This window comes from Myxocyprinus asiaticus, chromosome 4, assembly GCF_019703515.2.
Source record: "Myxocyprinus asiaticus isolate MX2 ecotype Aquarium Trade chromosome 4, UBuf_Myxa_2, whole genome shotgun sequence".
In the NCBI taxonomy this organism is placed as follows: domain Eukaryota; kingdom Metazoa; phylum Chordata; class Actinopteri; order Cypriniformes; family Catostomidae; genus Myxocyprinus; species Myxocyprinus asiaticus.
In genome coordinates, this window is record NC_059347.1 from 19,832,541 (window position 1) to 19,859,343 (window position 26,803).

The following is a 26,803-nucleotide window of genomic DNA, read 5'->3' on the forward strand; positions in this document are numbered from 1 at the left end:
CAATGTATAATTTCATCATGCCAAACCTTCTTAAATTTTTGCTACTACTGTATATTTTCTTGTTTTTCAATGCAATCTTTTTCCAGTAAAGTTTCTGATTGATCATGTATTTGCTCTGTAAGTATATGGTTCCAATAATTAATTTTATGAAAACATTTACTGTACTGTTCATAAAATGCAGCATCCACAGTGTTTTATCAACAGCTAAATGTGCTTTAAGAACAATAATTTCTGCTTCTCTTCTTTTCCATTCATCTTCTCATTATCATTATTGTACAGTAAATCTTCAAAAAGACTATTGGTTTAGAGGTTAATTGTTTAGAATTTATTATGAGCTTTATTATGATCTTAATTATGAGCAGGGTTGGGAGGGTTACTTTTGAAATGTATTCCACTACAGATTACAGAATACTTGCTGTAAAATGTAATTTGTAACGTATTCCGTTAGATTACTCAAGGTCAATAACGTATTCTAAATACTTTGGATTACTTCTTCAGCACTGGTAGATTTTTTCACTTGTTTTGAATATAAAAACTCTGCCAGTACAGTAAGACAAAATACACATGTTAAAAATACATTCTCTGAAAAAACTAAATATTAGATATTTTTACAGGAAAACAATATAAAAATTATTATCAAGAATATGATTTTTGACCTAATATCAAAGGTCTTAATAGAAAAAAATAAATTATGATCCAAAGTGAATTTTCTTGATAAAAAAATATGATCATGCTTTGTAACGTGCATGTAAAATGGCTAGAAATAGCATTTTAGCTTAGCGTAAAGCTGACCATTTATTTCTATTTCTTGTGCTCCAAACTTACTTCAAACGTACTTCTCTGTCTGCTCGTATGAATGTAAACACATCATAAGAAAGTGTTTCACCGCTGTTCAAATGCACTTTGGATCGCATAATTTATATGTATTAATGTTTTCCATCTGAAAGGACAAAATATTAAATGAAACAAATGACAATAAAATGCAAAGTAATGTCTTCAGTAATCAAAATACTTTTTGAATGTAACTGTATTCTAATTACCAATGATTTAAATTGTAACTGTAGTGGAATACAGTTACTTATATTTTGTATTTTAAATACTTAATCCCGTTACATGTATTCCGTTACTCCCCAACCCTGATTATGTGGATAAACAAAATAATTGTATCTGCATTTTTAAAGCTGAAATGTTTATTAATTTATTCATTTGTTTCCTCAAGAACTAGTTTTGTCTGGATAGAGCAATGAAATTTAACAAGTTCAAAAGTATATATCAATGCGTATCCCATTCCTTAATTTTTGTTTTCATTTTAAGTAATTGTTATGAGCTTGTTCAACTTGATGAATTTCGAGAGTCTAGTATCAATTCTTTTTTCAACAAACGCATTTTAGTATATAGGATTTGGCCTAATCTAGATTAGACCAGGTCAGAATGCTTTTACATGTTATTTTGCTAATCCCATTAATAAAAGTAAAAGCACAAAACAGACGTGTGCAGTGAGCATCTGTTATTCTGGTCAAGAGATGCGCACGGTGGCGCCACAGGAAATAATTTTTGTTTTTACTTCATTCAAACCTGAACCATAGAAGGCGAGAGACGTTTCTGCTTACCTGTTTTAGTTATTATGCGGTTTTAACTAGAGTAGCATATTCAAAATCAAGGCGTGTAGTTTTATGTTATTTCCGCTCTAGTAAAAACTCACATTCCATTCGAGCGCATTTTTTTTCTCATCAGTCCGTGGAAACTCGTCTGCGAGCCTGACCGTGCGCGATCTTCCTTTTGTTCGCAGCTATGTCGTGATTTTTAAAAAATAACAACATGGCATTAATTCTTTGGATTTTCTTCCTTCTTCCATAACACCACTTTTGAATTATTTGCGCTACTGATAAAGTGAATTATCTTTCCTCTTTTTTCGTGACCTTTTTGTGTTTCATGTCAAACTGCAATGAAAGGTGAGCAATATTTTAACCCTATTATAAAATAACGGTCCAGTTGTATATGATGTATATCCACTTTTTTGACAAACTTTTTTTTACTTTGCTTTGTAGTGTTTAGCTGTTTGCTCAAGTCGACATGTATCCTGCTGCTGAGTATTTCCTTATGTCTTGGTGAAGAAAGCTCAACGTTATCAAATATTGGTAAGTATCACTATTAGTCCTGTTAAGTTGAAAATACGCCACATAAATAAATAAAAATCATTAATAGTTACATTAGTTGCTTTGGTAACACTTTACAGTAAGGTTCCATTTGTTACCATTTTAATTAGTTAACATGAACTAACAATGAACAATACTTCTTAAGCATTTATTAATCTTAGTTAATGGCCATTTCATCATGTAGTAATACATTTTTAAAATCAAAAGTTGTATTTATTAACTATTGTTAATGCACTATGAAGTAACATGAACTAATAATGCACAATTGTATTTTTATTAACCAACATTAACAAAGACTTATAAATGCTGTAAGAAATCTGTTGCTAATTGTTAGTTCATGATACTTAAAGCATTAACTAATGTAAACAAATGGAACCATATTGCAAAGTGTTACAGATGTCCCCCCACCCTAGTCCACTAGATGGACTTAATTTGGTGCCATATTCACGTTTTCTGAACTGAATGATATTCATTCAGTTTTGTATTGTAGCTCCTTGCTTTTTTCCACTGATAAGTGTTTTCGGAATATTTTGAAAAGGCAAAATTTTGCTTATTTTTCACTGAACAATATTTTAACCACAGTTAATTATTTTAGCATATTCTCAAACGAATATGCAAAAATGCTCATTAAAAATGAACCTAAAGTCAGTTTTAATGCAAGTATCACATCACATGTGCATTTTAAGGCATTTTCTCAAAAGTTCTCTAAATTTAAATATAAGTAGCAGCCTACGTTTGTTATTTGAGTATCATTAAACTTTGTTACAGTAGGCTATAATCCAGTGTCAATCCATTTATCACACAGATTTCCAGCAGGTATACTTTGCATGTGTGTGAGCTAGAAAACTTTCTTTGTTTCATTATGGAATGATGGAAAGTATGGTTGGAGAGGTTGGTTATCTGCTGCACAATTTGTGCACAGTTACCACATTTCATTACCGCATTGCGTCTGTCATACTGTTGTCAAGTGAAGTAGAGGGTCATGTCACTGACAGTTGTGGGCAAAGATATGATGCATGTTGTATTTATGAATAGGCCTTATCAGAGGAAGCATTAGTGCCTTATTCCTACTTAAAAGCATAGTTCAGCAGTGGTGCTATATGCCCTTTTTTCTTTGTTAGCATGTGAATAATGAGAAAAGAAAAATTACTCTTACTATTGCAAACAAAAATCTACTTGTTTAAACTTCCACCTAGCGGTAATCCTCAGCGATCCATACAAAAAACACATGATGTAATTCCACAGACAAGGCATGCCGGTTGCGTAATAATGCAGCTGTAGCTTCTCATATCTACATGACGCCTAAAATGCTGTTGTTAAAATGATTGGGGAATGCTAGTCATAACACTAATGGAACCTTTTTCTAACAGCTTTAACGGTATAGTTACTGTACTGTTTTCTCTAGTGAATCCTTGTTGCTATTACCCTTGTCAAAACCGGGGGCTGTGTGTTCGATATGGCCTGGAGAGATATGAATGTGACTGCACCAGAACCGGACACTATGGAGAAAATTGCACTATACGTATGTATCTTTAGTCTTTTATCTCATTCCGTATGTCTGTAAATTGCAGCTTGATCTTTCTGTACAGTCATGAAAATTGTGAAATGTCTACTTTGTGGCGCTAAAAGCAAGTAAAAAGTTCTCCCAAACAGATGAGGATTTGAAGGTTAATGCTCTGTTGAGTTTTAAATGAACAAAACCTACCTTGCTAACGTAAACCTTAAACATAAACCTAACCAACAGTGTCATAAATGCTGAAGCAAGTGCGTAATTTTGTGGTGCTTCTATGACACTTTTGGCTCACCTGTCGGCTCGCATGTTCTTCAGGACTCATACTCCAGTCCATCGTATTGCAAGTGCAATGCTTTATCAGTTGAGTAACCGCGCAACTTGATCATGCTTGAATGAGCTTGTAAATGTAGTTGCTTTTTTAATGCAAATGTCAAATGTATGTTTATGACCTGATAATCCCCAGTTTTACTCATCATTTGTGAAAGTGAATAAAAGTCTTTTCCACAGTACGTACAATGAGTTATGTAAAAATAATTTAGCAAAAATGTAGGTATTGTAAAATTTTTCTATGAGACCAGGTTTATATATTGGTATTGGTACTTTGTTGTCTGTTTACAACCAAAACTCAGATGCTGGACTGAGCTGAAATGTTTTGCTATGATGTCACAGCCTTTACCTGCCTGAAAAACGCAACATTTCATTCATTTTCATATTTCATGAAAGTCAAAGTTTTAAGGTATCAAATGAATGTACATAAATGTAATTAAAATAGCTGAATGATTTAAACAGCACTCAGAGGTAGTATTATTTTTTCTTTCTTTTTTTCACAAAGCTCTTCTTCTTCAAAATAATGCAGCGTAATATATGCATGTACTTTTTGGAAGTTTGCTGGCTAGAGTTAGTTATTGGATCAGCCAAAAAAAAAAAAAAAACTTGTGTTGTGAAAGAACTCTGTTTTGTGGAAGCCAATTTCACAGTAGTGCCAATCCAATATGTCTAACCAAGTTTTCAGTAGAATTCTATGATATCTCATACAAATGTCCCATGTATTGAACTTTAATTGTACTAATGTAAGAACTCTTTTCACCCTCTCTTTTCTTTTAGCTGAGTTTTGGACAAGAGTCTATCGGCTTTTGAAACCCAGTCCTAACACAGTCCACTACATCCTCACCCACTTTCAATGGCTATGGGACATCATCAACAAGACGGCCCTCAGGGATTGGCTGATGCATAAAGTTCTAACAGGTTAGTTCTGATACACATACTCGGACATCACTGGTGTGTGGGACACCCTGTGTGGGGGTTCTCTGAAGACTTGCTGTAGCCCACCGGATTTACACTTCTAAATGACACAGAAATATAGCAGTGAACAGCACTGAAAATGGCAAAAAAAAAAATATATATATATATATATATATATATATATATATATATATATATATATATATATCAGGTGCATCTCAATAAATTAGAATGTCGTGGAAAAGTTCATTTATTTCAGTAATTCAACTCAAATTGTGAAACTCGTGTATTAAATAAATTCAGTGCACACAGACTGAAGTAGTTTAAGTCTTTGGTTCTTTTAATTGTGATGATTTTGGCTCACATTTAACAAAAACCCACCAATTCACTATCTCAAAAAATTAGAATATGGTGACATGCCAATCAGCTAATCAACTCAAAACACCTGCAAAGGTTTCCTGAGCCTTCAAAATGGTCTCTCAGTTTGGTTCACTAGGCTACACAATCATGGGGAAGACTGCTGATCTGACAGTTGTCCAGAAGACAATCATTGACACCCTTCACAAGGAGGGTAAGCCACAAACATTCATTGCCAAAGAAGCTGGCTGTTCACAGAGTGCTGTATCCAAGCATGTTAACAGAAAGTTGAGTGGAAGGAAAAAGTGTGGAAGAAAAAGATGCACAACCAACCGAGAGAACCGCAGCCTTATGATTGTCAAGCAAAATCGATTCAAGAATTTGGGTGAACTTCACAAGGAATGGACTGAGGCTGGGGTCAAGGCATCAAGAGCCACCACACACAGACATGTCAAGGAATTTGGCTACAGTTGTCGTATTCCTCTTGTTAAGCCACTCCTGAACCACAGACAACGTCAGAGGCGTCTTACCTGGGCTAAGGAGAAGAAGAACTGGACTGTTGCCCAGTGGTCCAAAGTCCTCTTTTCAGATGAGAGCAAGTTTTGTATTTCATTTGGAAACCAAGGTCCTAGAGTCTGGAGGAAGGGTGGAGAAGCTCATAGCCCAAGTTGCTTGAAGTCCAGTGTTAAGTTTCCACAGTCTGTGATGATTTGGGGTGCAATGTCATCTGCTGGTGTTGGTCCATTGTGTTGAAAACCAAGAGTCACTGCACCCGTTTACCAAGAAAATTTGGAGCACTTCATACTTCCTTCTGCTGACCAGCTTTTTAAAGATGCTGATTTCATTTTCCAGCAGGATTTGGCACCTGCCCACACTGCCAAAAGCACCAAAAGTTGGTTAAATGACCATGGTGTTGGTGTGCTTGACTGGCCAGCAAACTCACCAGACCTGAACCCCATAGAGAATCTATGGGGTATTGTCAAGAGGAAAATGAGAAACAAGAGACCAAAAAATGCAGATGAGCTGAAGGCCACTGTCAAAGAAACCTGGGCTTCCATACCACCTCAGCAGTGCCACAAACCGATCACCTCCATGCCACGCCAAATTGAGGCAGTAATTAAAGCAAAAGGAGCCCCTACCAAGTATTGAGTACATATACAGTAAATGAACATACTTTCCAGAAGGCCAACAATTCACTAAAAATGTTTTTTTTTTATTGGTCTTTTGATGTATTCTAATTTTTTGAGATAGTGAATTGGTGGGTTTTTGTTAAATGTGAGCCAAAATCATCACAATTAAAAGAACCAAAGACTTAAACTACTTCAGTCTGTGTGCACTGAATTTATTTAATACACGAGTTTCACAATTTGAGTTGAATTACTGAAATAAATGAACTTTTCCACGACATTCTAATTTATTGAGATGCACCTGTATGTATATATATATATATATATATATATATATATATATATATATATATATATATATATATATATATATACTTAAAAGAGGACAAAATTGCTCAACACAATATCATCACTATCTTAAAAGATGCATTTAAATTTGTATTTTTGTATTTTACACACCAGTGCAACTAATGCTCAAGCTTAAAAAAATAGTTCACATGAAAATGAAAATTCTCTTATCATTTACTCACCCTCATGCCCTCCCAGATGTTTATGACTTTCTTTATTACGCAGAACACAAACAACTATATTTAGAAGAATATCTCAGCTCTGTAGGTCCATACAATGCAAGTCAACAGGGTCTAAAGATTTGAAGCTCAAAAAGCACATAAAGGCAGCATAAAAGTAATCCATAAGACTCCAGTGGTTAAATTCATGCCGTCAAAAGCGATATGATAGATGTGGTTGAGTTCATTTTTTTAAACATAAATCTCCACTTTCAAACAACCTTGCTAAGCTCTTCTCACCCAAGAGTTCTTCTCTTTTTTTTGGAGATTCACATTCTTCATGCATATCTCCACCTACTGGGCAGGGAGGAGAATTCATTGTTAAAAAAAAAAAAAAAAAAAGAAAGAAAAGGACTTAAAGCTAATGTAATTTATGTGACACTAGCGCCACAAAACGGAATTGCAAAAATAAACTTTCTTACAAAACAGCTTTCTGAATATGCCCTCCATCTTCCATTGGTCAAATAAAGATATAGCCCCACCCCAACTCATGCCATTGGTTGAATCACTGTTATTTTGTTTGTATAGACAGGTCACTCAGAATAAACAGGAATTTTCATAGCACCACAGAGACAAAGTGCTTACAGTTTTCGAGAAAATTATATGGAGTTTTGTACAAAGGTTCGGGAGGAGCTTGTCAAGTTAGCCCTGTCAATCATAATACAACACATATAAGCAGCTGCTTACCTCACACCCTTGACAATTCTTCCGCCATCCCTCCACCACCCCATCTCCTCATTTACTATCAATTTTAACTAACTCCAGTTAACCAGTCTGGTGGGGGGGAACTTAGAGCTCGAGCCGAGCAGCATGCTCAAGACCCTCATGCTCGAGCCCCTCCTTTATTTGACAGCAAGCCAAATTAGTTTACCCTTAACAACCTGTTTACCATTTCCACTTCAAGGACTAGGTGGACATGCGAACTTGTGAACCTATGAATGGCTTATAGATGTCTCTGCATATTTAGCTTGGTTAGGAGAAAGTATTTTAACACAGAAAAAGTTACATACCTCAGCTTTAAATATTGATCTGTTTCTCACCCACACCTATAGTATCGCTTCTGAAGACATTGATTTAACCACTGGAGTCTTATGGATTACTTTTATGCTGCCTTTATGTGCTTTTTTGAGTTTCAAAGTTTTGGACCCTGTTGACTTGCATTGTATGGACCTACAGAGCTGAAATATTCTTCTAAAAATCTTTGTTTGTGTTCTGCAGAAGAAAGAAAGTCATACACATCTGGGATGGCATGAGGGTGAGTAAATGATGAGAGAATTTTTGTTTTTGGGTGAATTATTCCTTTAATAGTTCAAGTCTGGCTTCCTTTCATAAGAACAGGAGATAAGTGATAAGTGATTTTTGCTATGACACATAGCAACAGAAGTTCACTTGCACAGTGCACAAATCAATGTTATTTTAGCACACTGACATGCTGAAGAAATTTGACTCAGTATCTACTTACAGACAATCGATGTGGGGGATGGGTGGGGGGGGGGGGGGGGTTATGCAGTCTGTAAATCCTCTTAAGTCAACATTACTGTTTGCTATCGACACTGTAGACCGCACATGTGGACAGAAAGTCTTGGCTGTGATTAGATTTTAGCGTAAATGGCTGTGCTGTTTTCTTTGCTTCGACAAGATTGTTTATAATTTAAATTGCTTGGATATATTTTAGTTGCCAACTCAGTTCGCTGTGTTGTATCTGAATAGGCTTTTATGGTGTTCTGCAGGTTCTCAGAACAAACAGTACGGTCTTTGAATGGATTTCGTTATGGCTTTTTATCTGTTCTTGCGAAGGGAGTCTCCTATAACTCAGCATCCTTCCCATATTTACTCAGTCACTGCTCTGTTTTTTGAGTGGCCCCTTTTCTTTTTTATCACTTCCTCCCATTATGCAGTTGGCACTCCACAATGTTTCCCTTAGTGGACATGAAAGTCAGTTGTGTTTTTTTTATTATGTAAATTTGATGGCAACATATGCAATGGTCAAGAAAGGTCAGGTCTATCTCCTAAAGTAATTTGCAAACTTATTGTAAATCTGCTCTCATTCCAAGTCCAGCTGCTTGTTGCCATGGCAATGCCCACGTACTTTGCAATAGGCATCAAATTCCTCATGTCCTTCATGCTGCTGCGGGCCAAAAGATTCTCTTGTGTGAGCCAAGTTACTGACTATCCTGAGATACTGCTCCTGGGAAGTGCAACTGAAGTTTATCTGTTTATCTGGGAATATTATGAAAAAGTTATATCTTATCATTGTTACAGTTTAAGGTTGCATTTACTATTGTTGGAAATTGTATGACCAATACAGATGGTATGGAAATATGCAAGATAAAATAAACATTAGTGTGTTAGGAAATAAGTTGTTGTTGTTTTTTAGGTTGTAAAGCTTTTGACTTACAACCATATTGTAAGTAAACCAGAGGAAAATAGTAGGAAAAGGTTTTGTGTTTTTCCAATGTTATTATTGTAAACAACAGCTAAAATGATAATGAAATGTAAACAGTTTCATACACAGTTTTTTTTATTTGAAACTTTTTTTAATTTGTTTGTTATTAATTGTTTAAGTTCCTACGATGGTGTATTAGTGCCATAAAAGAAAAGTTTTTTTAGAATAAAGTCTTGACATTATGAGAATGATATCCCATAACAGGCCTTTCACAAGAATAAAGTCATTCATTTTCGAGAATATCGTCGAAACAACATTAGAAATATTTTGAGAATATAGTGAGATTTATGAGAACAGTCATAGCATTATGAGTTAAAAGTTTTATTTTTTTGAGAGTAAAATCATTATTACTAGGGCTGAAACTAACGATTATTTTGATAATCGATTAATCTAACGAATATTAGAACGATTATTCGACTATTCAGGCGATTATTGCAACGATTAATCATTAACTCTAAACCGATTATCCAGCTTGTGCCCCGACTTAAAAGATTGTATTAAATGTGCTTACTAACAATAAAGAGGACAAAATCATCTTTTAAAAATACCTCTAAATGACATTCACTGAATTAAAGGGGAAAAATACTTTTTATTATGTTTAATTCAGTAAAAAAATTCACTACAAAAAAATCCTATTGTTATCAAGTGTTTTGTCTTGTTTTCCATTTAAAATTGTCTAAAAATCATTAAAACAAGTTACATTTACTTAAGAAGCAACAAATAAGATATTTAGACTTGCTTTAAGAGAATGTGTCTTAAATATAAGTGTATTTTGTATATAAGTGTATTTTTTCACTTGGTTATACTTCTGCGAGAGGAGTAAAGACAAAATATACATATACTCAAGATCTATTCTCTAAAAGCAAGTCTAAATATCTTATATGCTGCTTCTGAGGTGAATGCATCTTTTTAAAGGATTTTTAGATATTTTAAAATATTTGTATTTTTAATATTATATTCAACATTCTCAGATAAAAAATAAAATAAAATAATTCTGCAGTATAGCTGCTAAAGTAAATGTAAATGAGTTTTAGATATTTATATTGGAAAACAAGCCAAAACAAAAACAAATAAAAAATTTATTTTTTTGCAGTGTATAATGGGGTGAAGACTACCCTCTCTCACCTTTCTGTTCACTTCAATCCATCTTTAACTCACAAAAAAACTCTCTCTTATTAATAAAGCTGCGTTTTGCCCGTTTTCTTCACGATAAAAAATGCACAGTGACATATATTATGATTCAATAAGTTGCCATCACGTTATAATCTAGCTGCCTTAAGCGTGCGCACTTGAGGGACAAGCGTCCCCGCGACAGAGTGTACCTCAGCCGGGTGCAGTTTCAATCTCTCCCTCTTAGATCAGGACACTTCGCGCAACTCATAAAAGAGGTGCTGACCGCACATAGAAATGCCAGTTTCCTTATTTTAACTTTAATAAAGCCATAACGCATTAAATAGAACTGCATTAAAGATGTAACGCCGGGGTGTTTCCTTTAAAGACGCTCGACACGAAAGTTTTGCTTAAGTTGAGCGACAGCTCCGGCTCTGCTTATTCCACAACAAGGGTGCCTCTGTATTTACTTATTTTGTATTTTTGCATTATAATTCCCTTATACTTTGCGATCTACATCACCTGAAGCTGTTTGGGAAGTTTAGAGTACATCTGGACTGTGAGATGTTTTCTTCCTCTCCTCAGTCTGGCTCGAGCTGCAGTGCTGCTCTTGTGTGCAGTCATTAGAGTTTCATATGATCTTACGTGATCATATGACTATTCGACTATTTTTATTGTCGACGTTGTTGATAACGTTGACTAATCGTTTCAGCCCTAATTATTACTAGAATAAAGTTGTAAAATTAGGAGATCAATGGCATAATATTGCATGAATAAAGTAGAAATATTAAATGTGTTTATGTTGTATACTTTGTACACTGCAAAAACTAAAATTCCAGTTAACCAAATAAATGAATGACAACACAATACAGTCTTCAACAAATTTGAATACATTAATTTAAAATTGGAATATATTAACTACACAAATCTCGGAAAAAAAATTAATAAACAAATTAATTCAATTAATTAAATTAACAATAAATAACTATACAAATTAACACTAAATGACTATAAATAACAATGTCTATACAATAGGACACAACTGCAAAATGTCAGCTAACTAATTGTTGCAATTTAATGCAGGACAATGAACAAACACCATCTAGCCAGGTAGCTGGCTTACATTCATTTCTTACCAGTGGTCTGGCTGCGTTTTGCCTCCTCTTCCTTTTTCGTTTTTTTTTTTTTTTTTTTTCTGCTCCTGACTTGTAGGTGCACTTCATGATGACGAAAAACATTTTAAGTGTGCGCGTGCCTGTCACATCTAGCTACAACTCTCTCCTTGCATTCTCCATTCCCTCTCAGGGCACAAGGGGGCCCTCTGTAACTGTCTAATTGAGCCATAATTGAGTGTTACTAGTAGCTTTTAGGACATATATATGTATGTATGTATGTATGTATTAAAAATAAAAAAAAAGCTTGCTTTGCAACCCCCCCCCCCCCCCATTTTTGTTTAATGAAAATTAAAATAAAAGCTAAAAACATGTAGAACCATAATAATTCTGTTTTTCTAGATTATTTGTCTAATGCAATTTTTCATATTCTCTCCCATCACAGTAAGATCCAACTTAATCCCAAGTCCCCCAACATACAATTCCAGATATGAGTATTTGAGCTGGGAGGCATATTCCAACATCACCTACTACACAAGAATCCTTCCACCAGTTCCACAGGACTGCCCCACACCCATGGGGACCAAAGGTAAGAGACTATTTGTGACTATTTGTGACTATTTGTGCCAAACTAGGAATGTTTCTTCCTTCACATTATTCATATATGTAGTCCATATAAAGTAAGTGTAAATAGGTGACCCCTTCCTTCTGAAGGACACATGTTCTTTGATAATATATTCTTCCTCATAAGAACCAATATTAAAATGCTTCAAGCAATTCAGTACTAAAGTTGCAGCAAATAACCTTGTCATTTGATTCTGTAAGAAAAATCATTCCATTTCTCTTCCTCAGGAAAAATGAAGCTTCCGGACCCTAAACTTCTGGTAGAAAAGTTCATGTTGAGACGGAATTTCAGGCCAGACCCTCAGGGAACAAATTTAATGTTTGCCTTCTTCGCTCAGCACTTCACTCACCAATTCTTCAAGACTCACAACCGTGTGGGGCTAGGGTTCACTAAAGGTCTGGGTCACGGGGTGAGTCCTAATTTTTTACATGAACCATGTTATCTATAGTATAAATAAAGTGTTTAATAGGTCTACATATAGGAAAGGGTTTTCGAAAAATCTAGGCAATTGGGTTTGTCTAATTTATGTGCTTCCAGAGAGATGTTAAGATATTTGTCTTAGATACCAAATCCATTTACGTTGCATTTTACATTTAGTCATTTAGCAGATGCTTTTATCCAAAGCGACTTACAAATTAGACACATAGCAAGCAATTTGTCATACAAAGTTTAACAACATCTGCAGTATAGGACTGCCAAGTTCTCACAGTGGCTAGAAAGTAATAAAGATGCTAGTACATTTTGGTAGTGCGTTGGTTAAGTGCTCGTGGAACAGATGTGTTTTCAGCTGGTTCTTGAATGTTGAGAAGGTAACAGCAGATCGTGTGGAGGTTGGAAGTTCATTCCACCACAGAGGAGCAGAGAAAGTGAATGATCGTATAATAGACTTTGAGCCTCTTTGTGATGGGACCACCCGGTGTCGCTCGTTCATAGACCGCAGAGGGTGAGTTGGAGCATAGACCTGAAGTTGTGAATTGAAGTAAGAGGGTGCGGTTCCATTGGCTGTCCTGAAAGCCAGAGTCAAAGCCTTGAATTTGATGCGGGCAGCTACAGGTAGCCAGTGGAGTGAAATCAAGTGTGGGGTGACATGAGCCCTTTTTGGCTGATTGAAGACCAGACATGCTGCTGCATTCTGGACCATCTGCAGTGGCTTAATTGTGTTAGCTGAAAGGCCAGCCAACAGAGCATTGCAACAGTCCAGTCTTGAAATGACCAGAGCTTGGACCAGGAGCTGTGTAGCATATTCAGAAAGAAAAGGTCTGATTTTCCTGATGTTGTAAAGTGCAAACCTGCCTGATGGGATGTGTGCAGTGAAATTAAGCTGGTCATCTACCACCACTCCCAGGTTCTGGGCTGTTCTGGTTGGTGTTAGTGTAGTTGAACCTAGATGAGTAGTGAGGTTGTGGTCAACAGATGGGTTGACTGGGATTACAAGGAGTTCTGTCTTGGCAAGGTTGAGCGGAAGGTGTCATTCCTTCATACAGGCCGAAATGTCCAAGAGGCAGGCAGAGATACGAGCTGAGACAGTAGGGTCATCAAGCTGGAACGACAGGTAGAGTTGCGTATCATTTGCATAGCAGTGGTAGGAAAAGCCATGTGCCTCAATGACCAGTCAGAGTGATGTTGTGTACGTTGAGAAGAGGAGGGGTCCAAGCACTGATCCTTGAGGAACCCCAGTGGTCAGCTGGTGTGTCTTGGACATCTCTCCTCTCCAGGAGACCTTGAACAATCTGCCAGTGAGATATGACTCAAACCATCCAAGCGCAGTTCCTGTGATGCCCAGGAACTGTAATGCCAGTCGAGAGTTAGCTCTCATCAGTCGCAGGGTTTCAGCTACTGACAAGAGGGCAGTCTCTGTTGTGTGTCCTTCCAAGTTGAGTGTCCTTCAAGTTGTCTCTGTTGAGGGTCCTTCCAAGTCCATTAAAGACCTGCTGGGGAGGAGAAATAACTTAATGCTTTTTTTTTTTCACAGTAAGATATGGAACACAACTGTTCATTGTTACATAACATTGAAAGGAGTGGAGTGGGGTCAAGAAAATATTTGGGACTTTAAATAACAGGTGCGGACATGACAACTACAAAGACAGGAAGTCAACTAAGCAACCACTGTAGCCAAGAAACACAAAAATCAATAAGCAATCATTCATTCAAGTATGGAAAAATAACATTTGTTTAAAACCTATAAAAATACAATAACCTAATGTCAGAATAAGAGTTTTTACTCTTCGATTTCAATAAATCTGAAAAAAACTAGATATTATTATTAACATTATTCATTTTATTGCTTTTAAGTCTTTTCTAACCAACTATAGGTAATACATTGAACATATGAGTTTTGAGGAGGATGGATATTTACTGTGCTCGCTTCCCATCATCTCTTGTATCATTAACATCAACGTTACCTTTGTACTAATGGGAAAATCAATAAAATAAGCCAGAGTTAAAAAAAACAACAAAAAAAAAAAAACAGCTGTACAGACTCTTTTAAAGACTAATGGTAGAATCTGCTACAGAAATAATTACACTGCCACATATGATAAAACAGTACATTTACTAACCTAATCTGTCATGTTGTGTTGACTATGGCAAGATAGCGATTCACCCATAATAGATGGTTACACAAATGTCAAGAAGTAGCAAGTTAAAGTTACGCATGAGCAACAGAACACTGAACACCATAGCCGCCCTGTCCACAGCTGCTGTTTTTGTCTCTTTAGTAAAACATGTGCTGTAAATTAATATCTGTTAATTGTAGCATGGGCTGTAAGTCTTGATACATTTGCCAGTAGGTGTTTGTTTTAAGGGAAAGAGAAAATTTGTTTGGATTTAATTGTTTGGATTTCCACGACAGCGTTTTAGTGTCACGTTACACAATAAAGTTGTGACATTTCGAGAATGATGTCAAAATGTTTTGAGAATAATTTCACAGTAGGCCTTTTACAGGAATAAAGACAACGTTTTTAGAATATTCTTGAATCAGCATTCTGAGTTTAAAGTAGTAATATTTAGAGAATAGGGTCAAATTTACGAGAATCAAGTCATTCCATTATGAGATTAAAATTGTAGAATTACAAGATTAAAGTCATACTACAAAAAGAATAATGGTGATTTTACGCTTGATATACTTTATTATCGTAAAAAGCCAATTATGTGATTATTCTGAAAACATTTTCAGAATGTTATCATTTTCTTTTCTTTTCTTTTTCTTTTTTTTTTTTTTTTTGATAACTCTAAAATGCTGTTGGAAATTCCACCACTCAATGAATACTAAATATTCTGTGTATTTGAAAACTAGGTGGATGCTGGACACATTTATGGAGATACTCTAGATCGTCAGCTAGATCTCAGACTTCACAAAGATGGGAAACTGAAGTACCAGGTACTGTTCACCAGTTAAATGTCAGGCATGTGGAATCATCAGTCATGCTAGGATGAGCGTGCTTCCAAGTTAATGTGAACTGTCATTCAGTTCACTGGCATTTTAGGGGTTATCTCAGAATCACATTTCTTGCAACTCTTAAAGGGCTTCACTTTTACTAATCTTACGAAAAGTGTTGCATTACGTAAGAATGGTTTTACAAATTATTTACACAAATTTGTTCTGCTCTTGTTTCATGAATAAGGCCCTAAGTATGTAAAAAAATCCAGTTTATGTAGTGTAATGTACATTTACACTTGATTCATTTCACAGCTATCTGCAAGTCATTCTAAGTATGGAATCCTCTACATAACCTCATATCATGACCACCTGATGGTGGGTGTGATTGCAGTTTAGACATGTGGTTTATATTAAGCTTTATTAATGTCATACTTCAAGATGTTGCACATTGTTTAGTCTGGCAGCCTGACCTCAAATTTAGTGTGGGCTTTTTGTTAACAATTGTTGACTATGTTGACAGTGACATTTGATTGAGTTTATGTTTCTTACAATCTTAAATCTTACCTTTTTATCTAAAGCCTTGTGCATAGTGTAGTGCTGTCTTATCTGTGTTTAACCATGATTTTTCTGTTTGGCTCTTTTGTAGGTGATAAATGGCGAGATATACCCCCCAACAGTAAAAGACGCGCAAGTCAAAATGAGCTACCCACCATCTGTCCGTCCGGAGCAGCAGTTGGCTATCGGGCAAGAAGTGTTTGGACTGCTGCCTGGTCTCAGTATGTACGCCACCTTGTGGCTGCGTGAGCACAATCGTGTATGTGATATCCTGAAAAAAGAACATCCAACCTGGGGAGATGAGCAGCTGTTTCAGACAACCAGGCTCATTATTATAGGTAAACATTATATCAGCTCCAGTGGCCTAAGTTTTGTTTGAGAGCCATTAGTTTCCCATAATAATTGCCAATTACAAGAATGAATGAGTAACACTTGAAGTTACAGTATAGTTGCAGTACACTTAAAGTACTGTATATTGTTTAACATTAGAGAATACACGGCTCTCTGGAAAACTCTGGATTCTGATTTTGTCAATCATGTCATCTAGATGTCTGATTTTTCTGAATAATGACCGCACATTATTTTGCGATCTCTACAATTAAGCTGATAAAATCATTTCAACTTAAATCATTATTTAATTTTCATTTATTTATTTTGCAAGTATTCGTATAATAATGACCAGTCAGACTGTAATTTTTGCAATATAAGCACCATCAGAAATCTGACGCAAACCAGAGGTTGAATTCCTTTGTTTTTGGAGACTCAGTGGTCTCTGTCTTCTCACATAATAGCATAATTTCAATGAAAATCTGCTCCACGATGGGGTCCTGACCACCGTTGTTTTTTGTTTTTGTTTTTGGGGTGATAATGAGCAGCTGACTGCAGATTATCTCATAATTAACTACTTTATTTAAAGGAATGTTCCTGGTTCAATACAAGTTAGGCTCAGTTGACAGCATTTGTGGCATAATATTGATTACCACAAAAGTAAATTTCGACTCGTCCCTCCTTTAAAAAAAAAGCAAAATCTGTATTACACTGAGGCATTTACAATAGAAGTGAATGGGAACAATGAAAGTGAATCTGGCCAATTTTTGGAGGGTTTAAACAGAAATGCAAAGCTTATAATTTTATAAACGCATTTGCATGAATTCTTCTGTTAAAACGTTTGTATTATTTGAGTTGTAAAGTTGTTTAAATTGTAATTTTTACAGTCGTTTTAGGGTTTTAGGGTTTGTTGACATTATATCGTCATAGTAACAAAGTTGTAAAATTGGCTATAACTTTACACAGAAAAGGTTAGTAAGTGATTTAATCACACTAAAATCATGTTTACACACATATCATTTATGTGTTGTGCCTTTACTTTTGAAACAGTGAGTATTTAACGTAAAAAAAATTGGCCCCCATTCACTTCCATTGTAAGTGCATCGGTGTAAACCAGATTTTTGCTTCTTTTTTTTTTATTAATTTTTGTGGAAATCAACATTATGCCACAAATGCTGTCGATTGAGCTTAACTTGTATTAAACCCGGAACATTCCTTTAACATGAACTAACAATGAACTATACTTTTACAACATTTAATAATTTTGGTTAATATTAATATATAATATATAATACAACATATATTTATACATTTTCATTAATGAGCATTAAACAAGATGAATTAATGCTATAAAAATATTGCTTGTTGTTAGTTCATGATAGCTAATGCTAATGATGCCTAATGTTCATGATACCTAATTTACTAAAGTTTTACTGGATGTAACTTATAGCAATTTATGTAATTACTTGATTTGATGAAATAATTAAAATGTAATTACAAAATTTTGACTCAATTAACTTCAGGTGAGACCATTCGTATTGTGATTGAGGACTATGTCCAGCATCTGAGCGGTTACCGCCTGAAGCTCAAGTTCGATCCCACGCTGCTGTTCACCTCACAGTTCCAGTATCAGAACCGCATCGCTGTGGAGTTCAATCAACTTTACCACTGGCACCCACTCATGCCTGACAGCTTTCACATTGAGGGAGAAGAGATTCAGTACCCTCAGTTCCTGTTCAACACGTCTATCCTCACTCACTATGGGGTGGAGAAATTGGTTGAGGCGTTCTCAACCCAACCCGCAGGACAGGTAATAGCCCCTTTATGGTGGAATATGGAACTCTTAACAAATGGCTTGCTTTTTTCAGTGTTGACATACGTACTTCCTATTGAAAGAGGAAGTTGGTAAAGAACATATCGAAAGGTTCATCCCTTTTATTAATTACCCAGTAGCCTTTAGTTTACATCACAGCTGTTAATCATGATTTGCTATTTGCTATTGCTAGTCAGAGGTGGGTGGGATTGGGGGAGGAATAATCTCTTCCTAGAGGGCATGTTATTGGACAGCAGTTTGATTTGCCCATTAGTACAGGATGAGTCATTCGTATTTTTGTCTGTTTTCTCAGAAAAGAAATAGGGTCTACTGTAAGTTTTAAATGTGTACAGTGTAACTGCCATATTTACACTCACACATTGTGTCATCTTTTAGGAGTACGCTAGCATGTAGATGGCTTCAAAGCAAATTTATATGGGTTAAAAAAGCTATAAAACTCCAATTTTGATTTCATGTGGTCTTTAATGACTTAATATTGGTTCCAAAAGAGAAATCTAGAAACATCTGTTTCACGATAAGGTGCAAGGGCCTTTGGCTGGGTCTGGGCTATATTTACTTCAGGATGTTAGAAGGTCCTTAGGGTTTGGTCTGTTTCAGTCATTCCAATGAGTTTACCACTCTCTCATCTATTGAAACAGTGAGTGTTTTATTACAGGGGAGACATGAAAGAAATATCAGTATCTTAGGTAGTTTAACAGAGTAAGTTTAGGTTTAGTTTAGTTTATAATTAATGAGCTGTACCTTTATAGATATGTTTCTGGGAAACTGATATGACAGTGTGATTGCAGTCAGCTTTTACATTATAATCAAGCTTATGTATAGGCTCACATCCAGAACATAATGAGATACATGACAATGTATTTTATTTTTCTGAGAGGTGCAGTTTTAACTTAACAGACACAATGAATAACCTGTGTTGTTGCTGTCGTAGAAACAAAAATACATTTTAATTAAAATAATGCTAAATATAGTTTCAAGGCTAGTAATATTTTTTTGAATAATCAGTAAATTATAATAAATATTAGAATTAATTTAATAAAGTTTTAAGTAAATTTTGGACCCTGTGTAAATATCAGGTAGCAAGTTAAGATTTGTTAAAACTACCCGAGAGCAGTAATGCCTCAGAACAACCTGGCACTCATTTCAGAGATCTTGTGGTAACTTTGCCAACAAGAAAACTTTTACATGTAAATTTATGTTGTGAGTAGGAAGTGTTTTTTATTTATTGCTTGATTCAAACACAAAGTATATTTGTGTTTGAAAATAAAAAGTCATGAATTATTTACACATAATATAGCACTGTTATATTCCATCTAAAAGACATTTATACCCTCCCCCAATTTAGGGCCCTAAAATGTTTTCTACCCAGGGCCCAATATTTGTTGCTATGACCTTGCTCACATGGAATCTGTGCCTGTAGAATTCCAACAAAAGCTGTAAGATTTCGAACAACTGAAGCTCTAAGAAGTAGAACAAAAGAATTAATACAACTGGTATTCTCAAAATGGGCAGTGCTGAGTTCCACCATTTTTTCCCCATAAACAACATAGAAAATATGAAGAAAGTGATTCAGTTTCAGTGCTTATGTTATGTATTAAACTCACATCAGATATGTAGTTTACTCCACTGTAAAGACTTTATGTATAAGAGGTCTGGCTGACTTAATTATTTGTACCATGCAGACATTTAAACTGTTTAGTTGATTAAAACGTTTTAATAAAATATGCTACAACATTTCATCTACATCTACAGCAGCTGCTCTTTTGGATGCTCTCAACACATCAAGATTAAAGATGGTTTTGTTTTGTTTTGTATCGTTTGATCATGAATTTATTTGTGTTTGAACAGATCGGAGGTGGTCATAATATTAACGCAGTGGTGTCCAGAGTAGCTGAGGGAGTCATCATAGAATCAAGAGAGCTTCGACTTCAGCCCTTCAATGAGTACCGCAAGAGATTCAATCTGAAGCCCTACACATCATTCTCAGAATTTGCAGGTCTGATTGTACAACTGTTATCAATTCTTTTAAAGCTTTATTAAATTAAAAGTGCAAGGGAAGAATCACAAACAAATCAAATCCCATAAATTGATCTGAAATCCATGAAAAATATTGTAAATATTTTTCATTATACCAGCTATTACCGTAATAACATTAATACCTTTGACGCATTTTGCCCCACCGCTATTGTAGGTGTAGTGCCACCACTATAACAGGAGAATGTTTCAGACAACAGAGAGATGAAAGCAATGCTAATAAGCAAAGTAGTAACCATGGTTATTATTGGCACAGGCAACACTGCAGTCATGCAGTACATCCATTCCAATCCATTCCATTCCAATTACCATGATACAGCACTCCCTCTCATGTGTTATTTAGTAGATATTACAGATGTTGCTAGCATTTGGTCTGCAAATGACCTGAAAAATAATGTTTTGATAAGAGACTAATAGACAAATCTTTTATGCATTTCTATAAAAGCATTTAATTTCTATAAAAAGCATTAAATGGACTAATTGTATATATTTCCCTCTCTGCTAACATTCACATCACAGCTCAGGATAGTGGCTAATGAAGTGTTTGGGACTCTGCAGATTCTTGTGGTGCCATTAGCCAATCAGTGTTGTCATGAATGCATGCCCCAGCCATTGAGATGAATGGCAATAAGAATGGATAGCTTTCTCTGGGTATTATAGACAGGGTCCAAAACCAACTTTTTGCCACACTTACCAATGGCCGGTGACTTGAGAAAATGTACCGGCCATAAATATTTTTTACCGGCCATGAAACTGTATTTGCATTATTTCATTAAAAAAAACAGGCTACTATTACTGTAACGTGGTGTCCAAGGAGTGGAAGAGGAAGAGAGGAGACGCAGGAGTAGACTCTTTAATTCCTTTAATGACAATCGCTGGAGTGGAACAGACGATGGAGCTAACTTCACAAGATACCAAAACAATGAAACACTTTAGCAATACACTTCATTAACTCAACGCAACACTTCAATAACTCAACATAACACTTCAAGGACTGACAAATGAAGAAGAAAACTAGAGGGTATTTATACACTAAATGAAGGAATGGAATACAGGTGAGGAGGATAATAAGGAACAGATGGAAGTGACTAGGGCAGTGAACCATGGGAAATGCAGTCCAGTGGAAAACTTCAAAATAAGAGTCCTTGAAGAAAATGAGGGAGACAGACTGTGACAATTACTACTTCTACTAAACATATTTATTATGTTTTTTAACTTGTTCTGGCTTAACTTTCAAGAGAAAATAGGGGTTGACAACACAGGTAAAGACATGGCCTGTGCAACACAATTTTTGTGGCTCCAGGGGCCTCATTCATAAAGAAGTTCATAAAATGATCTTAAATGTGAACATAAGACAATTTCCTAAATGTTCCTACGAACGATTTATAAAACGTTCGTTAAATCCCAATTCAACTTAAAAACATGCAAATGTGAATGAGCACATGGACTCGACCTACAGAACGCCCACAAATATCCTAATATGGTGAGACAGAATACAATAAAAGCGCATACGTAAGTAATTCATTCGTTCATTCATTCATTTATATGGAATGTTCTTGTGCGGTTGACCAAGGTTTTTTTTAAAATGTGAGTGCAGCTACCGGTTTCTGCCCATATAATGCAGCATATTCAACAACTCATCATCAGTTCTTCATGTTCATTATCAATAATAAATACATCCACACCATTCTTCAACCAATGTCCATGTTCTTGCTAAACATTTATTCCAAAAAGATGTTTACATGCTCATTTACATATAATGAAATATGCATAGACTAGCTACATTACAACTGTGTTCTTTATAAACTACATATGCATTATTTCCCACTGTTCTCTTCTGTTCGCTCTTGCAATTGATTATGCTGCATTTTAGTCAAATAAGTAGTTTTTATACATGTCAACATATACTGCTCAACAACAGCAGACGAGGCTGAAGGATTAATTGAAAAAAAAAGTAGAATGTTGCCATGCTTTTTAAATCTGTAAACTGATTTATCTATGTTAAACTATCTCTCCTCCTCACTCCAAAAATGTGCTGAACATATTACATACCATATACAACACCTGTCTGTTATCTCATAGGTCTCAAAATTAATTTATTATGGAAACGTGCAGATTGGGCTAAATAAATAATCTGTTACAGCAGATTTCCAAAATAAAATATTTCTGTTACGCATAATCTATTACACCACATTCTGAGTCATTTCGGAATATTCTTGTACATGTAAACGTGCTCACTCATTTATTAATAAATTCAGTCAGTCACTGATTCAGATTTGCATCAGTAAAAATTAGAAAATCAAGTCAGTGCACACTGGCACACTGGAGCATAAGCAAAAAAAAATGTTTTGTATGCATCCTTGTCAGTAACATATACACAAGTACATTTTCACATCGGTTTCTGCCTTTATAAATCCAGATTTGTTCCACAATTTTGACGTAGGTACAAATCCATGGAATTTAGGATCAAATTTGATCGTACGTACAGTTTATAAATGAGGCCCCATTTCGTGTTCTTTAACGCTTTCGAGTTTCTTTTTTTTTTTACCCTAAAACAAATGTATAGCATACAGAGCAGGCCATTGTGTCAGTCGCAGTATCAAATACAAGCCAGTCTCTCTGTGATCCATCATCAGTGAAACGCCTCCTCTTGCAAAAACACAGAGAACTTTTGTGATTTTGTGATGTTTGCGCATCATGTTTGCGTTTTGGCGGCGTAACACCAGGTATGTGTCGCTACATTCTGGGGTTATGTATAATAAAAGAAGGGAAAAGTTTTGACTTCCAAGCAAACAGGTAAATGTTATTAGAACCGTGATTAAGAACATCTATCCAATCACTGCACTGATCGCTTGTATCTGATTCACTCCCATCGCTTACGATAGAACAGCAAACCAATCACTGATCTCTTCTTCAGTAGACGACTTGTATATAATCATTTGATTTTCTTACGTCAGATAAATAGAAACAGCGAAGGTCTGACTAACTCTAAAAACTGACTATTGTTCTCACAACCATGCATTTTTAAAATTCATAAAAAATGTACCGGCCAACTGACAGGTAACACCGTTTCATATACTTGCCAACGCCGATTTTTACTGACATTTGGGGCTTGGTGAGTGTTAATTTTGGACCCTGATTATAGAATATCAGGAAATTACACTACCTGGATTTGAACTTGTGTCACCCGCATAAGCCCCACCACACAACATGTCAGAGCATGTGCACTACCCTCCAGGCCCCTTCTCCATAATGTATTTTCAATGAATGTTTATTATGCACTCTTCCGGGTTGGCTGTGCCTTGCTGGTTGATAATGGCTGATGTTGTATTTCTACAGGAGAGGAGGAGATGGCAAAAGAACTGGAGGAACTTTATGGTGACATTGATGCCATGGAGTTCTACCCAGCTCTGATGCTGGAGAAGACACGACCTGATGCGATATTTGGTGAAAGCATGGTGGAAATGGGAGCCCCATTTTCCCTAAAAGGCCTTCTGGGAAATCCCATTTGCTCCCCAGATTACTGGAAGCCCAGTACATTTGGTGGTCAGACAGGTTTTGATATAGTTAATTCTGCCACTTTAAAGAAACTGGTTTGCCTCAATACAAAGTGGTGTCCATATGTATCTTTCCATACTCCTCCATCAGATTACAAAAAACAGAGAACATCTCATGGTGAACTCTAGCAGAATTCACTTTTAGCAAAGCAACTGTTTATCAGAACTAGGTCAAGAACTATTGTTTTAATACGCTGTCTTCAAATTTGACTTTCAATTACAGATGCTTTGAAGGGATAGTTCACCCAAAAATGAAAATTCTGTCATCATGTTCCTTCCCTCAAGTCATTCCAAACCTGTACTACTTTCTTTTTTCCACAGTAGAACACAAAAGGAGGTATTTTAAAGAAGGTTGCAATCCCTAATTTCCATACAATGGCAGTTGATAGTGATTCCTTGAAAGGTCATGTCATAAGCAATAAAAATGTTCTTGATCTTTTAACATATAAGAGGTTATTGGTCTATAAAAGCATACTGTAAGTTTCATAACTCAAAACTTGATCACTGCAAAAAGAGCATTTGTTGAAACCAAGCTGCCAAAACAACTCGTTCTCTACTTCCTCCACATTGTGATGTCACACTGTGGTAGAAATTTGTATCTGACCGCCTCCACAACAATATAACAAAATACCTTATCACTTCTGTAGCCCCGCCCAGTAGCAGTGAGCAATGAGATGGCAAGGAGAGAGCAGGTCAGTCAAGAACAGAGAGCGGCCAAGGCTGCCGGGTACGCAGAGGGCTCAGAAGTCAAGACGGGCGGGGACACAGAGGGCTCAGAGGCCAAGGCAGGTGGAGACTCAGAGGGCTCAGAGGTCAAGGCGGCCTGGGACTCAGAGGGCTCGTAGGTCAAGGCGGCCAGGGACTCAGGCAGTGAAGTCAAGGCGGCCTGGGACTCAGGCAGCAAAGTCAAGGTGGCCGGGGATTCAGGCAGCGAGGTCAAGCTGGCCAGGGATTCAGGCAGCAAGGTCAAGGCGGCCGGGGACTCAGGCAGTGAGGTCAAGGCGGCCGGGGCTGAGGACTCTGATGTGGCGGTCACTGTAGGAGTGCTGAGTTCCTCATCAGCCTCTCCCACAGTAAATGGTGATTCGCTCAGTCACAGAGCAAAATCAATGTACTGAATCAGAGTTAAATTAATTACGCCTCCAGGCAACAAAGAATATAGTGGCTCATTCAAACCACTATGAAAAAAGTCAATTGATTGAGGCCTCCTCAAAGTCCACCAAATGACATAGCTCACTAAAGTCCATAACATAGTCCTCAAGGGGACGAGTCCCTTGGCGAAGACGCATAAGTCCCCACATGACAAGGGTGAGAATGATTGTGGAATATGATCATGTTTACATACATTTGACTGTTTTTTGTGCAAAAAACTTAACTGATATTATAAGTGAACCTCAAGGAACATATTAAATTAAAAAAGGCATGTCAAGACCCCTTTAAAGCTTAGAAAAGGACCCAAAAGTGTCATAAAGTTGTCCATGCAGATTGTGCATCATGTGCCAAGTCTTCTGAAGGTAGATAATAGGTTTTGGTGAGAAACAAACTGAACTATAAGCAATTTACAGTGAAAATCTTGACATCTGCCATGGCTCTCCTTTAAAAAAGAAAGTCATAGGGGTTTGGAACAAAATTAGGGTGATTAAATGACAGCAGAATTACAATTTTTGGATGAACAATCCCTTTAATTTTATTCCAATAATTGAATAGAATGAAATATCTTATGAATCAGAAATTAATTAGCAATATGATTAGTTATTTGTAACAAGGTGTTTGAAGAATGAAAATATATATGAATATAATACGAATATAATGAATAGTAACAACAATGATGCTTTGTGAATGAATGTCATGTACTTTTGATCCTAATCAGAGATCAACACAGAACATATTTTAATATAATCAGTATATTTCTAATTGGACTTGTTAAAAGATAAATTGACTTCAGTTTGGAAATTTGGCGATCTATATTGATTTTGCTAACAACAAAACATTAACAAATTACATTGGGCTCTTTTTGGACACTTTGTTTACAGTAACCCATGTTGCCAAATAAATATATTTAGCTTTAACTCATAGTTCTCCCAAAAATTATTCTGTCCATTTCATGATAGTGAAAACATTAACTCATGGGTTGCGGTTTTGTATTGGTATTTGCTGCCTCATTGCTTAGTTACTGTTTTATTGCCTTTGAATGAACAAGTTTTGAATGCATTGAATGCATTGTTCTTGAAATACAGTAAATCATTGCAGTCATTGTGTTGAAACCTTTGATATATGATTGGCCAGTTTTTCTTAAGGTTTTTGTTGTTTTAGTCACTTTTGTATACATTTGTGTTCCTTGAATAAATGAATGTAACCTATGTGATGTCCTTCTGAGTGAAGGATGATATTAGCACCAATTGTGGCACCATTTCTATGAGATTTTTTGCATAATAAATAGGTTTGTTAAAGGCATAAATTTACTAGTGTGTCTGATCATTGTTACAAGAGGTTTACTGAAATACAAAATAAATAAATAAATAAAATAGAAAAATAGGGAGGGTTTACAGTAAATGTGGACATATGGAATATAATGGTAATGGAGTTTTTTATGGAAATAAAACTGATGGTAATTAAACAATCATTATCAACCCTAAAACAATACAATTTGAATTCAAACACATATATAGGGTTCTCTAGATAAAGTGTCAATACACTGTTATACTGTAATAGCACAGGTGTCAGCATTGTTTAGGGTTTTAAAAGGATATAAATGGTATAAAATGTGTCATAAATAATATGTACTTGGGTTCCTATAATTTACTCTCTCTCTGTGTGTGTGTGTGTGTGTGTGTGTGTGTGTGTGTGTGTGTGTGTGTGTGTG

General features: G+C 35.9%; 1 protein-coding gene across 1 annotated transcript; it reads left to right on the forward strand.

Moving 5' to 3' along the window:
* Positions 1-1,560: 1,560 nt before the first annotated feature.
* LOC127439436 (prostaglandin G/H synthase 1-like) lies at positions 1,561-26,398 on the forward strand. The gene is made up of 11 exons (XM_051695640.1): positions 1,561-1,952; positions 2,049-2,138; positions 3,562-3,678; positions 4,774-4,914; positions 12,075-12,218; positions 12,482-12,663; positions 15,550-15,633; positions 16,280-16,526; positions 18,039-18,325; positions 20,198-20,345; positions 23,723-26,398. Exons 1-11 carry the CDS (start codon positions 1,946-1,948, stop codon positions 24,067-24,069), a joined length of 1,794 nt encoding a protein of 597 aa, XP_051551600.1. The 5' UTR covers positions 1,561-1,945; the 3' UTR covers positions 24,070-26,398.
* Positions 26,399-26,803: the final 405 nt, after the last annotated feature.

Bases quoted from the DNA above. Each gene is read 5' to 3' on its own strand.
- LOC127439436 (XM_051695640.1), top strand. The intron at 3,679-4,773 runs GTATGTATCTTT...CTTTTCTTTTAG, and splicing joins TGGAGAAAATTGCACTATAC to CTGAGTTTTGGACAAGAGTC. The intron at 12,219-12,481 runs GTAAGAGACTAT...TCTCTTCCTCAG, and splicing joins CACACCCATGGGGACCAAAG to GAAAAATGAAGCTTCCGGAC.